At 41.7% G+C, this 15,159-nt stretch overlaps 2 protein-coding genes across 2 annotated transcripts in view; one reads left to right on the top strand and one right to left on the bottom strand.

Annotated features, from left to right (window-relative positions):
- The window catches only part of COG7 (component of oligomeric golgi complex 7), an 84,992-nt gene that overhangs the window by 10,293 nt on the left and 59,540 nt on the right, over positions 1 to 15,159 (bottom strand). The window contains exons 14-15 of the mRNA XM_081256999.1: positions 12,823 to 12,906; positions 9,082 to 9,196 (exon numbers count right to left, since the gene is read on the bottom strand). Coding sequence (XP_081113125.1) covers positions 9,082 to 9,196; positions 12,823 to 12,906 — 199 coding nt within the window. The remainder of the gene's footprint in view (positions 1 to 9,081; positions 9,197 to 12,822; positions 12,907 to 15,159) is intronic.
- On the top strand, positions 2,074 to 2,521 carry LOC308629070 (large ribosomal subunit protein eL32-like). Its single transcript, XM_081256513.1, has one exon. It carries the CDS (start codon positions 2,092 to 2,094, stop codon positions 2,497 to 2,499), a length of 408 nt encoding a protein of 135 aa, XP_081112639.1. The 5' UTR covers positions 2,074 to 2,091; the 3' UTR covers positions 2,500 to 2,521.

Here is a 15,159-nt window from a genome sequence, read left to right as displayed (position 1 = left end):
TATTAGTGTATATATATGCTAATATAGTATATATATTTTATATATACTAATATAGTATATTTTATATATGTTATATATATATGTGTGTGTGTGTGTGTATATATATATATATATATATATAGAGAGAGAGAGAGAGAGAGAGAGAGAGAGAGAGCGCCACTGTTATATGTGAACCTCATAGTAAGCACAAAGCAAAAACCTACAGTAGATACACAAAATATAATGAGAAAGGAATATAAACATAATACTAAAGAAATCCATCAAACCACAAGGGAAGAGAAGAAGGAACAGAGAGGAACTACAAAACAGCCAGAAAATAATGAACAAAATGGCAGTAAGTTCATACTTATTACTTTAAATGCAAATGAACTAAATTCGCCAATTAAAAGACACAGAGTGGCTGAATGGATAAAAAACAAGACTCATCTATGCTTCCTGGAAGAGACTCACTTCAGATCTAAGGACACACACAGACTGAAAGTGAAGGGATAGAAACAGATTTTCCATGCAAATGGAAATGAAAAGAAAGCCAGCTAGCTATACTTATAGCAGACAAAACAGACTTTAAAACAAAGAATGTAATAAAAGACAAAGAATGTCATTACATAATGATTAAGGGGTCAGTCCATCAAGAGGGTGTAACATAAAAAAAAAAGAGGGTGTAACATTTGTAAACATTTATGCACCCAACATAGAAGCACCTAAATATATAAAGCGAATATTAACACATCTAAAGGGAGAAATTGACAGCAATACAATAATAGTAGGGGGCTTTAATATCCCACTTACATAATTGGATAGATCATCCAGACAGAAAATCAAGAAAATATCAGCCTCAAATAACCTGTTAGACTAGATGGCCACACGTATGTGTGTGTGTGTGTGTGTGTGTGTGTGTGTGTGTGTGTATACAAAACATTCCAGCCAAAAAGCAGCAGCAGCAGAATACACACTCTTCTCAAGTGTACATGGAACATTCTCCAGGACAGATCATATGTTAGGCCCCAAAACAAGTCAATAAATTTAAGAAGACTGAAACCATATCAAGCATCTTTTCCAATTATAATGGTATGACACTAGAAATCAAGAAGAAAACTGGAAAAATCACAAATATGTGGAGATTAAACAACATGCTACTGAACAACCAATGGGTCAATGAAGAAATCATAAGGGAAATCAAAAATACCTTGAAACAAATGAAAATGGAAGTACAACCACCCCAATCTATAGAATGCAGCAAAAGCAGTTCTAAGCAGGAAGTTCAAAACAATACAGACCTACCTCAAGAAACAAGAAATTTTTCAAATAAATAATCTAACTTAACACCTAAAAGAGCTAGAAAAAAGAAGAAGAAATGAAGCCCAAAGTTAGAAGGAAGTAAATAATAAAGATGAAAATGGAAATAAATGAAATAGAGACTAAAAAAACAACAGAAAAGATCAATAAAACTAAGAGCTGGTTCTTTGAAAGGATAAACAAAATGGACAAACCTTTAACTAGACTCACCAAGAAAAAAAGAGAGAAGGCTCAAATAAATAAAAGCAGAAATGAAAAGAGGAGAATGATACCACAGAAATACAAAGGATCATAAAAGACTACTATGAACAATTATACACCAAAAAACTGGATAACATAGAAGAAATGGATAACTTCTTAGAAACATACAATCTTCTAAGACTGACTCATGAAGAAATAGAAAATCTGAATAGACCAATTACTAGAAAGGAGATTGAATCAGTAATCAAAAACCTCCCAACAAACATAAGTCCAGGACAACACAGCTTCACTGGTGATTTCTACCAAACATTCAAAGAAGATTTAATACATATCCATCTCAAACTCTTCCAAAATATTGAAGAGGGGGGAACATTTCCAAACTTAATTTATAAGAACAGCATTACTCTGATACCAAAACCAGAAAAGACACCACAAAAAAATAAAACTACAGGCCAATATCCCTGGTGAACATAGATGCAAAAATTCTCAACAAAATATCAGCAAACGAGGAAGTCCCATCAGCCTCGCACGCTACCTTCCCCTCTCTTCCTCGGTGCTGCCTACGGAGGTGGCCACCGTCTCCTACTCGGCATCATGGCTGCCCTCAGACCCCTTGTAAAGCCCAAGATCGTCAAAAAGAGGACCAAGAAGTTCATCCGGCACCAGTCAGACCGATATGTCAAAATTAAGCGGAACTGGCGGAAACCCAGAGGCACTGACAACAGGGTGCACAGGAGATTCAAGGGCCAGATCTTGATGCCCAACATCGGTTACGGGAGCAAGAAGAAAACAAAGCACATGCTGCCCAGTGGCTTCCGGAAGTTCCTGGTCCACAACGTCAAGGAGCTTGAAGTGCTGCTGATGTGCAACAAGTCTTACTGTGCTGAGATTGCGCACAACGTCTCCTCCAAGAACCGCAAAGCCATTGGGGAGAGAGCAGCCCAGTTGGCCATCAGGGTCACCAATCCCAACGCCACGCCGCACAGCGAAGAAAATGAATAGTCAGCTCATGTGCACGCTTTGTTTAATAAAACTGTAAAACAGCCATCTGGCATTTCCCCCTTGGTTTTTCTCTTCAGTTTGTTTGACAGCTTGTCACAGAGATTGCTCTTTTGCCTGTTCGTGCTCTGTGGAACCTTCTGTTTGGAAGGTGTTTGTAAAGGATACATGATCCCTCCTTCATGGGGCCCAGGCCTCAGGCGCCCAGAGCAGCCTTGGTCAGCTCCAGGTGGGCTCGGGAAGATGTGGCCCTCAGACCACGGTACGTTCTGAGACCCCTGGTTGAAGGACCTTGCATCTTGGAGCAAGTAGTCATTTTTAGCCTCACTTTATAAAGTTAGGAATTACCCTGTGTGGTTCTTGTGAAGATTGAGGACAATCAAGTTTCCTTTTCAACTACAGTCCTAGACCTTAGTCAACAGTACCTAGAATTCAGCTGTTTTATGAGGCTAAGAGGCCATTTTTCCAAGACATGGTATTAACTGGCAGCACAGGTCACATGGAACAGGGCATGTGGTACTCTATAGCACAAGATTGGATTTAAGGCCCTTAGTTCAGCAGATAAATGTCTTACAGATTGGCTCCTGTTCAAAACTCAGTCAGAAACGTTTGAGTAAATTGTTGGTCATTGTGTGACTTCTTTGAATTGATGTGGGATGCATTCTGATAGTCTTTTGACTACTGAGTAGAGGAATTGTGCGGAGAAAACAGTAACAGTTTAGGATCTGTCCTTTATTAACCTGGGATAGCAGAAAATTCTTTGGCCTGTCGCTTAATGTTTCTGTGTCCTTGGTACTAAAAACTAGAAAGGACGTGTTCACAAACCACCTGGTTACATCTCGGTGGGGGGACATGAAACGTGGTCTGTATTTTTTCATTTGTGCTTTCCTGTCTCTCAGTTTGCTACGTTAAGTGTTTTGGGACATGACATCTAATTCCCTACCCCACTCACCTGCCTCTGCAAAAATAATACACATTTCTGATTTATCACTGCCAATGAGAAATAAAGCATTTTGGATTCTAAAGTGTGAAAAATATATATATATATTAGCAAATGAAATTCAATGATACATTAAAAAGATCATACACCATGATCAAGTGGGATTTATCCCAGGGATACAATATTCACAAATCAATGCGATATACAACATTGACAAAATGAAGGATAAAAATCATAGGATCATCTCAATTGACATTTGACAAAATTTGACATTTGACAAAATTCAACATCCATTTATGATAAAAACTCTCAACAAAGTAAGGATAGAGTGAGTACCTCAACATAATAAGGGCCATATATGACAAACCCACAACTAACATCATACTCACTGATGAAAAGCTGAAAGTTTCTCCTCTAAGATCAGAAACAAGACAAGGATGCCCACTCTTGCCACTTTTATTCAACTTAGTGTTGGTAGTCCTAATCATGGTAATTAGGCGAGAAAAAGAAATAAAAGGCATCCAAATAGGAAAGGAAGAAGTAAAACCATCACTATTTGCAGATGACACGATTCTACATATAGAAAACATTAAAAGACTCCAGCAAAAAACTCTTAGAACTAATAAATGAATTCAGTAAAGTTGCAGGATATAAAATCAATATACAGAATAATGACTGGGTTTCTGTACACTAATAACAAACTATCAGAAAGGAAAATCAGCAAAGCAATCCCATTTACAATTGCATCAAAAAGAAAAAATACCCAGGGGTAAATTTAACCAAGGAAGTGAACCACCTGTATACTGAAAACTGTAAGACACGGATGGAAGAAATTTAAAAAGACACAAATAAATGAACAGATATTCCATGGTCATGGACTGGAAGAATTAATATTGTTAAAATGTCTGTACTACCCAAAGCAATCTACAGATTCAGTGCAATCCCTATCAAAATTTCAATGGCATTTTTCACAGAATTAGAACAAAAAATTATAAAATTTGTATGGAACCACAAAAGACCCTAAATAACCAAAGCAGTCTTGAGAAAGAAGGACAAAGCTGGAGATATCACACTCCCTGATTTCAAACTATATTACAAAGCTATAGTAATCAAAATGGTATGGTATTGGCATAAAAACACATAGATCAATGGAACAGATTACAGAGCCCAGAAATAAACCCACACATATATTGGTCAATTAATTTGTGACAAAGGAAGCAAAAATATACAAAGTGGACAGGACAGCCTCTTCAATAAACGGTGTTGGCAAAACTGGACAACCACATGCAAAAGAATGAAACTGGACCACTGTCTTACATCATATACAAAAATTAACTCAAAATGGATTAAAGACTTGAATGTAAAACCAAAAACCATAAAATACCTAGGCAGTAAGCTCCTTGACATTGTTCTTAGCAATATTTTTTTGGATCTGACTCCAGAGGCAATGGCAACAAAAGAAAAAATAAACAAATGAACTACATCAAACTAAAAAGCTCCTGGGGGCTTCCCTGGCGGTGCAGTGGTTAAGAATCCACCTGCCAATGCAGGGGACACGGGTTCGCGCCCTGGTCCAGGATGATCCCACATGCCGCGGAGCAACTAAGCCCATGTGCCACAACTACTGAGCCTGTGCTCTAGAGCCCATGAGCCACAACTACTGAAGCCCATGTGCCTAGAGCCTGGGCTCCACAACAAGAGAAGCCACCGCAATGAGAAGCCTGCACACTGCAACGAAGAGTAGCCCCCAGTTGCCACAACTACAGAAAGCCCACACACAGCAACGAAGACCCAACACAGCCAAAAATAAATAAATAAAGTGAATAAATATTTAAAATAAATAAATAAAAAGCTCCTGTACAGCAAAGGAAACCATCAACAGAACAAAAAGGCAACCTAGTGAATGGAAGAAGATACAGTAGTCCCCCCTTATCTGTGGTTTTGCTTTTTGAGGTTTCAGTTACCTAAAGTTAACTACAGTCCAAAAATAGTAAATGGAAAATTCCAGAAAAAACCCAATCCATATAGCAAGCTTTAAAATGCATTAAGTAGCATGATGAAATCTCACCCTGTCCCACCCTGCCCCACCCTGCCCCGCCTGGGACATGAGTCATCCCTTTGTCCAGTGTATTGTTACTGTATATACCAGCCACCCATTAGTATATGAGAAAACACAGTATATACAGGGTTCAGTACTATCCATAGTTTCAGGCATCCATTGGCAGTCTTGGAACACATCCCCTGTGGATAAGGGGGCACTACTGTATTTGCAAATCATATAATCAATAAGGGGCTAATATCCAAAATATATAAAGAACTCATACAACTCAATAACAAAAAACAACAATCTGATTAAAAAAATGGGCAGAGGAGCTGAATGGACATTTTTCCAAAGAAGACATACAGATGGCCAACAGGCACACTAAAAGATGCTCAACATCAGTAATAATCAGGGAGATGTTAAACAAAACCACTATGAAGTATCATCTCACACCTGTCAGAACGGCTACTATCAACAAGACAAGAAATAACAAGTTTTGGTTGTAGAAAGAAAGGAACCCTCATCATACACTGTCGGTGGGAATGTAAATTACTGCAGCCACTATGGAAAACAGTATGGAGGTCCCTCAAAAAATTAAAAATAGAACTACCATATGACCCAGATATTCCACTTCTAGGTATTTATCCAAAGAAAACAAAAACACTAATTCAAAAAGACATACACACCCCTATGTTCATCACAGCATTATTTACAATAGCTAAGATATGGAAAGAACCTAAGAGTCCATCAATGGATGAATGGATAAATAAGATGTGGTATATATACACAATGGAATACTATTCAGCCATAAAAAAGAGAGAAATCTTGCCAATTTCAACAACATGGATGGACCTTGAGGGTATTATGCTAAGTGAAATAAGTCAGTCAGAGAAAGACCAATACTGTATGATTTCACTTATATATGGAATCTGAAAATCAAAACAAACAAACAAATGAAACAAAACAAAACTCATAGATACAGAGAACAGATTGGTGGTTATCACAGGGGAAGAGAATTAAGGGAGGAGGCAAAAAGGGTGAAGGGGGTCAACTGTATGGTGACAGATGGTAACTAGACTTCTTGTGGGGATCACTTTGTAGTGTATACATATATCAGATTATTATGTTGCATACCTGAAACTAATATATTATATATTAATATTATATCAATAAATATATATATAGAAAAATTGAATTTAATAAACTCATCACCCTTCAATAACTATTACTAGCATTTTAGTTTACATATATTTTTAACATACAATAGAGAAATATATTCTAATTAAAAAATTTCAGACAGTACAGAAATATCATGAGTAAAAACTAACCATACTGTACATCTCTCCTGCCACTTCCCCGCCCAGAGGTGGCCACTGATATCAGTTTGGTACATGTTCTGCCAGACCTGTTTGCAATGCTTTTAGGTGCATATGTATGTACAGAAATACAGAGGGTGGGGCTCTTTCAAAACATAAATAATATTGTATGTATTATTTTGTATCTTGCTTTTAATTAACTAATTTATTTATTTTAAAAATAAATAAATAAAATAAAATATATGCATGTATATATAGTCAATTTGATAGGCTGTAAAATGATCTATCCTACTTCCATTTGCAGCTCTTTGAGGATTACTAAAGTTAAAACATTTCTTTAGGGCTTCCCTGGTGGCGCAGTGGTTGAGAGTCCACCTGCTGATGCAGGGGACACGGGTTTGTGCCCCGGTCCTGGAGGATCCCACATGCCGCAGAGCGGCTGGGCCCGTGAGCCATGGCTGCTGAGCCTGCACGTCTGGAGCCTGTGCTCCGCAACAGGAGAGGCCACAACAGTGAGAGGCCCGCATACCACAAAAAAAAAAAAAAAAAAAAAAAAAAAAAAATTTCTTTATATGTTTTAGCTTATTTGATGCCTTCATGTTGTTTACTTATTTTTCCGTGGGTGTTCATTTTTTTCTTACTGACCTGTAAGAACTTTTATAAAATGAGGATATTAACCATCATCTATCATATATGTTGCTATTTTTTTCCAGTTTATCATTTATCTTTCAATTTCCTTTACAGTTTCTTTTTTTTTTTTAATATTTATTTGTTTATTTATTTGGCTGCACCGGGTCTTAGTTGCAGCACGCGGGATCTTTAGTTGTGGCAGGTGGGATCTAGTTCCTTGACCAGGGATCAAACCTGGGCCCCCTGCACTGGGAGCGCGGAATCTTAGCCACTGGACCACCAGGGAAGTCACCTCCTTTACAGTTTCTATCTTTCATTTCAAAAAAGTCTTCCCTTCCCTATCACGAAAATTAATTAATATTCACTCATAGTTTAGCTTAGCAGGTTTCACATTTTAAATTTGAATTTTAAATAGAATTTTTTTTCAAAAATTATATAAGTACCATTAATATATATAATCCTATGAAACTTATGGAGATTTTCTTTGTATTACTTTTGCAAACAGTTTATGGAAATTTGACAACTATGCCTATTCTCTGTGGGATAAAAATCTTGACATATTGATTCAATCAAATGTGCTTATTATATGGAACAATTCCTCTTTTCTTCTCGTTAATTTTCCTTTTTGATCTGTCAAAGCCTAAACGAGAGGTACAAGATTTTCTCAGTACTAATGTGGTTTTGTCTGCCAGCTTCTTCTTTATATACTTCAGTGTTGTGTTACTGGCCACATAAGGGTACCTGACTACTACAGGTTCACTGTGGAATCCACCTGTTATTGACATAAGGAATCATTTAGTCTCATTTATTATCTTTTGATTTGATTCAACTTCTTTAATAGTGATGCAGTCATCTTGTTTTCTTTTTATTTGAATTTACATGAGATGTCTTTTAGCAACCCTTTATTTTTAACCTTTCAATGTGATTTTATTTTCAGTGCAGTACCTTCTCTTGAGCTGCTGAATCCTTTATATACCAAGTGATTTTTTTTCTGTCTATTCAGTATTACAGAGGGAGGCCTATAATGCCCAATGTTAGGGATAAGATGATTTTGGATCAGAGTATGTGGTCCCTGTTCAATCTGTCAGGCCCAGACGATGACAAAAAGGAAAAGTGCTAACGTACTGTATTTTTTTACCTTGCCAGTTTAGAGACCCATGAGCCTTGGGGAGTTGGAAGCTCGCTACAGCCAGAGGCATTTGGACAGAAGTGTTAACCTCTACACTGAAGAGTTTATTTTTGTCTTGACAAGAAAAACTCTTCTTATGAGGTGCCACTTTACTTGACAGGTGGTCCACACAGAGGGGGAGCAAAGAGAGAGAAAACACCTGGCGGGTCCCTTGCCCTGTGACCTCCCTTCTATCACCAATGAATGCCTATGACCCCAGGCCCACCTGCCACCACCTCCCAACTGACGGCACTGGGGGAGTTCCCCAGGGATGCCCTGCATACAGTGAGCCTTCCCTAATCCACTCTGTCCCGCAGAGGTCCCTCAGAGGGTGCAAAAAGAGAACCCCAATCTTTCTCAGTCACGACTGTACACTTTGACAACTATTTCAGTGCGAGTGTGGAGGACGGGTATGATGACGGTAAGATGCTACAAGGGGCATGAGATCACATCCAAGCCCGCCGCTCTCTTTCCTGCAGGTCTCTCTTACCTTGCTCAGGAGGAAACGGCAGCTTTCCAGCGTGCAAAGCCAGCTCTAGGGCTGAGTCCTCCTGAGTCACGAATGGCTCAAGGTTCAGGGGGAGGGACATGATATACTGCCCAATCTGAAACAAAAGAAAGCACTGTCAGCCCAACGTTGATACATGCGGCGGTAATTATTTCATGCAGTACATTTATGTGAAGGCAAATGGTGGACAGACAAAACTGCAAGACCTTGCAGCAGCTCCAGGTCTGATCTTTTCCAGTGTGTGGTAATACTGGTGAGGCAACATCTGAAAAAAAAGTCACCGGTAGTTTGCACATAGATCATGGATTCATCCTTCTCACTCATGGCCTCAGTTCTTTGGAATGCATTCAGTGCGAGCTCTACCTCAAGTGAGTAATGGATACTGGAGTGCTTTGTAAAATTTAAAGCACTTGTGTAAATATAAGTCATTATTACTGTTCATAGATGAAAAACCAGTAAGATGCTAATGTCAACAAGTGCATGGTCAAGTAAGAATTTCAATCCTGTCTTCTGGATTTGGATCTGGGTCTCTTCCTTCTAAGTGATTTAACCAGGCGAAGGAAGGAATTTTGTTGGGGAAAAAAGCAGTTTATAATTATAAATTAATCTGGAGGGAAAACTATATGTTTTCATAATACAAACTCTAGAAAATAAACCTTCTTGGTTGGTGAGGAATCGCAAAGGCAGGGTTACACGACATTTGGGATGAGCCCATGAGTAATTCAGGATTTGTCATGTGTTTGTCAGATATACATGACTGTCATCATGAATACATTTTAGACACCTATTTCTATTACAACTCACAATTGTTTAGTATTTTAAGGTAAGTGTATGTGTCACTTCAAAATGAGGTTGATTTTCAGGTTACGACAACGTAATATATATCTTCTTAAAAAGGTGTTGGAGCCTGTTGTTGATTTTTTTGGCTCCATACTGATTTCACACATTCATTCCAACTTAGAGTTGATACTGATTCTGCAAGCTAAAAGTCCAAGGACTATTAGAGAAAGATCTTCTCGATCTGGCCTTACATACACCTATACGGTAGCACATGTCCAGAAGTTAAGACAGACTCCCAAAATCTACCAGCCCAGAGGACTACAGGATGATTACACCTTCATCTCCAAACACTTAATGTGGCCCATCGTGCTAACAAAAAATTGTGTTTGGTCTCCCTTTAAAGCGCTATGTACATAGATGGTAAAATGATAAAAATCAGCACCTTTTCCTTTCATTTACTTAGTAAGTAAAACACTCTAGTTTGAGTGTCTTTCACTCAAACTAGACAAGTGGTCACTTATGTCACTAATAACCACAACCACTGTACATTTCAGCTTGAAATGGCAACAAATTCATCATTTTTCCCCAAGGCTGGAGGAAGGGAAGGAGGTTGACTTCTGGGGTTAGAATTTCTCCGCTGTAATTCCACTCAGCAAGCACTTCCTGAATACCTACTATGTGCAGAGACCACAGGCATATTCCTGTATTTGGTACCCCTTTCATCCGTAGCCATCACCTCTTGGCTAAATCCACAAACCCAGTTTTACTTGAAATAAAGAATCATCATTGATATGCCTTGCATCTATGTTGTTTTATTTCTTCAAAGGATTCTCTCGTATTTCATCCCCTTATAATGCTCACACAGTTCTGCGTGGGTGAGGGCATTCACCAGCAAGGCAAAGCATCGGTTAGGTGCATATTTTCAATAATCTGACATCTCAAACTTGAATTAATTGGCCTTAGACTGTGGGGATTGCTGTGGTTCCTAGAGAGATTCCACAATGCCAAGCTTTTCTTGGGAGTTCTGTCTATGTTTATTTCTTGGAAATCCATGTGGGAAGGGATGCTCAACATCACACCTGTAGATATTTGTCTGCTATTCTCCCCTATTCAATAAATACTCCTTGATATCCTGGCTGGGTAAGCGCAGTGACTCAGGAAAAATGAACAGCTCTGTGGTCAGAAGGACCTGGGTTTGAGTTCTGGCTCTACCACTGTGTGACGTTGGGCAACTTACTTAATCTGTCCGGGCCTTGGTTTCGCCATCTCTGAAATGAGAGTGATCTCATACTTACTTCAGAGGGCTGTGGCAAAGATGAAACTAATATGCGTGAGACACACATAAAGCACCAGGCATCCTGACAGAGCGACTGCTGAATGAGTGGCTTCCCTGCCCCACTCCCATCCCCCAGAGCCCTGGTGCTTCTGACAGCAAAACACGGCTGCCACCAACCAGCTCACAAAGTTGTTGTTAAGCTAAAATTCAGTCTATACTGCACACTATCTCATGGCACCAACAAGAGCCTAGCACTGCCCCTGCACACAGTACGTGCTCAGTAGATATTCATTTCCTGAGCTGAGGTCATCAGGAGATGACCTCATGAGGACGATGCCTACCTGGGGGCTGACGAGCGGCAGCCGGTGGGAAAGAGCCCTGGCCTGAAAACGCCCCCTCGCTTTCCTTACTCCTCTGTGTTTCAAATCAACTGGATAGCCTCTTGAGTTCCTTCTAAGCAACATCGTTTCTGGAATCAATTTCGATTGCAATACACATGTCTCAATTCTAAAAATAAGATTATTCTCATTGGTTGTAAAGACCAACCAACATTTTTAGTTCCATCCGTCCAGGGTATTGAATAATGCCCTGAAAATCAGAGTAAAACAACTGCCGTTTTGGACTTGCTCAGTGAAGAGACAGAGGAAAGCCATCCTCCTTGCTGCTCACCAGAGGGATCACACACACCTCCTCTAACTGTGCAATATTTACTTCTAAAATTCCTTTGCAGGGGCCTCCCTGGTGGTCCAGTGGGTAAGACTCCACGCTCCCAATGCAGGGGGCCCGGGTTCGATCCCTGGTCAGGGAACTAGATTCCGCATGCATGCTGCAACTAAGAGTTCGCATGCTGCAACTAAGGAGCCCACATGCCACAACTAAGAGCCCACATGTCACAACTAAAGATCCCGCATGCTGCAACTAAGACCCAGCGCAGCCAAAATAAATAAATATTTTTAAAAATAAAATAGGGCTTCCCTGGTGGCGCAGTGGTTGAGAGTCCGCCTGCCGATGCAGGGGACACGGGTTCGTGCCCTGGTCTGGGAAGATCCCACATGCCGCAGAGCGGCTGGGCCCGTGAGCCATGGCTGCTGAGCCTGCGCGTCTGGAGCCTGTGCTCCGCGACAGGAGAGGCCACAACAGTGAGAGGCCCACGTACCGCAAAAAATAAAAAAAAAATAAAATAAAATTCCTTCATATCTATTATAACAGTCATAACTTACACAGGTGTGGGTTCTAAAGTGAGAGCTCAAGGCAGAAATCACCTATCTCAAAATCACCCCTGAAAATTGCAGAACTCCCCCATAGTGTGAGGAAGACACAGTTGGGGTCTATCATTCCTGTACAGCATATCTTATGCTCACTGACATTTAAGAGCAATGGAGCTGGACTCACACTCTGATGCCCTCAGGCACTGGCCACACCTCATATTGAGAGGGATGGGGGAGGGGCGGGAATGTGTTAGGCTTTGGAATCAGCATGTGTTTCATCAGCTGATTTAAGGAAATCAACCGCATTTCCTTAAAGTCCTGGATATGGATGGAGACTATCCAAAAGCAAAGGTCCAGACAGAACCGATGCAGCAAGGACCACTTTACCCAGAAGGGCCAGACAAGACAAGGTCTCAGATGCTGTGATCAGCGCAGAGAAAAGTACACAGAGGCTCTTACATTGCTGATGTACTCGAGAGGAGTGAGACTGAAGGTGGGCAGGTCATCGGTCAGGGTTTCTCCAATGCCGGCGGTGTTCCAGCTCTAGGGGAGGAAGGAGAGGAAACAGTCAATGTCACAGCACCCAGGCAGCACGCGCAAGCACCACGTGCTGGAAACTGCATGAAGAACGCAGCATCACCACAGGCACTATCTTTGCTCAGAGCTGGCCTTTGGAATCATCACCACGCGGCAGACCAGGGATCTCTCTTCTTTACGGCATCACCTTGAAGCCTGCCATAGAGGAAGTAATCCTCTCTCTCTCTCTCTGCATCCTTTCAGATCCATAAAGCAGGAAATCCCACCTTCTCCACTCAACTATTCGATGGGAACTGATCCCGTCTGTGTTTACCCGCTCAAAACGTGAAAGGAAGAGTTGGATGTTCTTGTTCTGAGTTTCTCTACAGGGTGAGGGCAACCGGTTAACAGCTGCTGGCACAGGTAGCCTCACTAACTCCCGGGTCATCAGCCAGCACTCTGAAGAGACCAGGACCCCCTAAAATCCTCCACAGAGACCATACGTGAATTGGAAGCCCTGTCTGGTTGCAGGAATATCCAAACCACATTCACCAACACTGCTTTACTAAGTTAAAGGTGCTGCTTTTATTCCACTTGCTTTCTGTATCTATGTCTCAACTGATTCAGAACTCAAAGGGAAAGGGATGAGAAGGAGCCTCCAAACCCCACCAACAGCTCCTTTGTCCTCTTCAGGACCCCCTGTCTGGAGACCTGCAGCACCAACACGTCTTCTTTCATCATTCAATGGGACTATGACGTCACTGTGGGAGCCTTCCCGGCCTCCCCTACAGAGTTAGGCCAATTACCAGCACACATGTGGTTAATTGTCAGCATGGCACAGCTTTCCACAGAAATCTAGTTGCTTAATTCTTACCTGAGTCACCCTAAGGCCAGCCTGGAAAACAATGCCCTTTCTGGCTGGACTCCTGGAGTGACTCCCAAGGTCACGTGGTAGCTGCTCTCTGCAGTCACCTGATGCCCGATCTGGTTGCTTGATCCTTTAAGGAGCTTTCCGGGAATGTCATGACCGTGTCCACCCCTGGGATCCCGGCCCAGGCCAAGCCTCAGCCGTCCTCCCCACACTCTCTAGCACCAACTCGACTCTAATTTTCCTGCTCTAGACAAAGCCTTTTCTTCCCCACCCCTGCCCCTATAGTTTTCTAAACTCCTTGTTGTTTTTTAATAAATGTATTTAGTTATTTGTTTTTATTTTTGGCTGTGTTAGGTCTTTGTTGCTGTGCGCGGGCTTTCTCTAGTTGTGTTGAGCGGGGGCTACTCTTCGTTGCTGTGCGCAGGCTTCTCATTGCAGTGGCTTCTTTTGTTGCAGAGCACGGGCTCTAGGCGCATGGACTTCAGTAGTTGTGGCACGCAGGCTCAGTAGTTGTGGCTCGTGGGCTCTAGAGCACAGCCTCAGTAGTTGTGGTGCACAGGCTCAGTTGCTCCGTGGCATGTGGGATCTTCCCGGACCAGGGATTGAACCCGAATCCCCTGCATTAGCAGGTGGATTCTTAACCACTGTGCCACCAGGGAAGCCCTCCTTGCTGTTTTTTGAGAATCCTCTTTTGGTAAATCCCACCCCACGGGGAAGGAACACGCCAATCATGCACGTGCACCGAGCGCCCATGCTGTATAGCACCCTGTGCCAGGCTTTGTAGGGAGGAGACAAAGAATTGGCAATCTTGGTTCTTGCTCTCCTTGGGGAACCAAGACCCCTGACACACTCCCACCCTATACCCCCTACACGTACACACACACACACACACACACACACACACACACACACACACACAGGCTTCCACTCCAAGAGTTCTCAGTGGCAGAAGTTCTCAGTCAGGTTTTATACAATAAGAGTTCAGAGGAGCAAGAACCTAGAGTGGCTAGAGAAGGGGCCGGCCACAGGATGCATGAGGTGCAGAGAGGGAAGGCTAGAAAGAGAATGCACAGCTGTGAACACCAGGCTAAGAAAAGGGAAAATGACGGGGCTTCCCTGGTGGCACAGTGGTTAAGAATCCGCCTGCCAGTACAGGGGACACAGGTTCGAGCCCTGGTCCGGGAAGATCCCACATGCCGCTGAGCAACTATGCGCTCGTGCCACAACTCCTGAAGCCCGGGCGCCAAGAGCCTGTGCTCTGCATCAAGAGAAGCCACCGCAATGAGAAGCCCGCACACCGCAACGAAGAGTAGCCCCCACTCACCGCAACTAGAGAAAGCCTGCGTGCAGCAACAAAGACCCAACACAGCCAAAAATAAATAAATAAAATAAATAAATTTTAAAGAAAA

Source organism: Mesoplodon bidens (assembly GCF_964165515.1).
Source record: "Mesoplodon bidens genome assembly, chromosome: 15".
Taxonomy (NCBI): domain Eukaryota; kingdom Metazoa; phylum Chordata; class Mammalia; order Artiodactyla; family Ziphiidae; genus Mesoplodon; species Mesoplodon bidens.
The sequence above is the reverse complement of the archived record's forward strand: the minus strand, read 5'-3'. Positions and strand labels throughout refer to the sequence as shown.

Bases quoted from the DNA above. Each gene is read 5' to 3' on its own strand.
- LOC308629070 (XM_081256513.1), top strand. From the start codon at position 2,092: ATGGCTGCCCTCAGACCCCTTGTAAAGCCCAAGATCGTCAAAAAGAGG.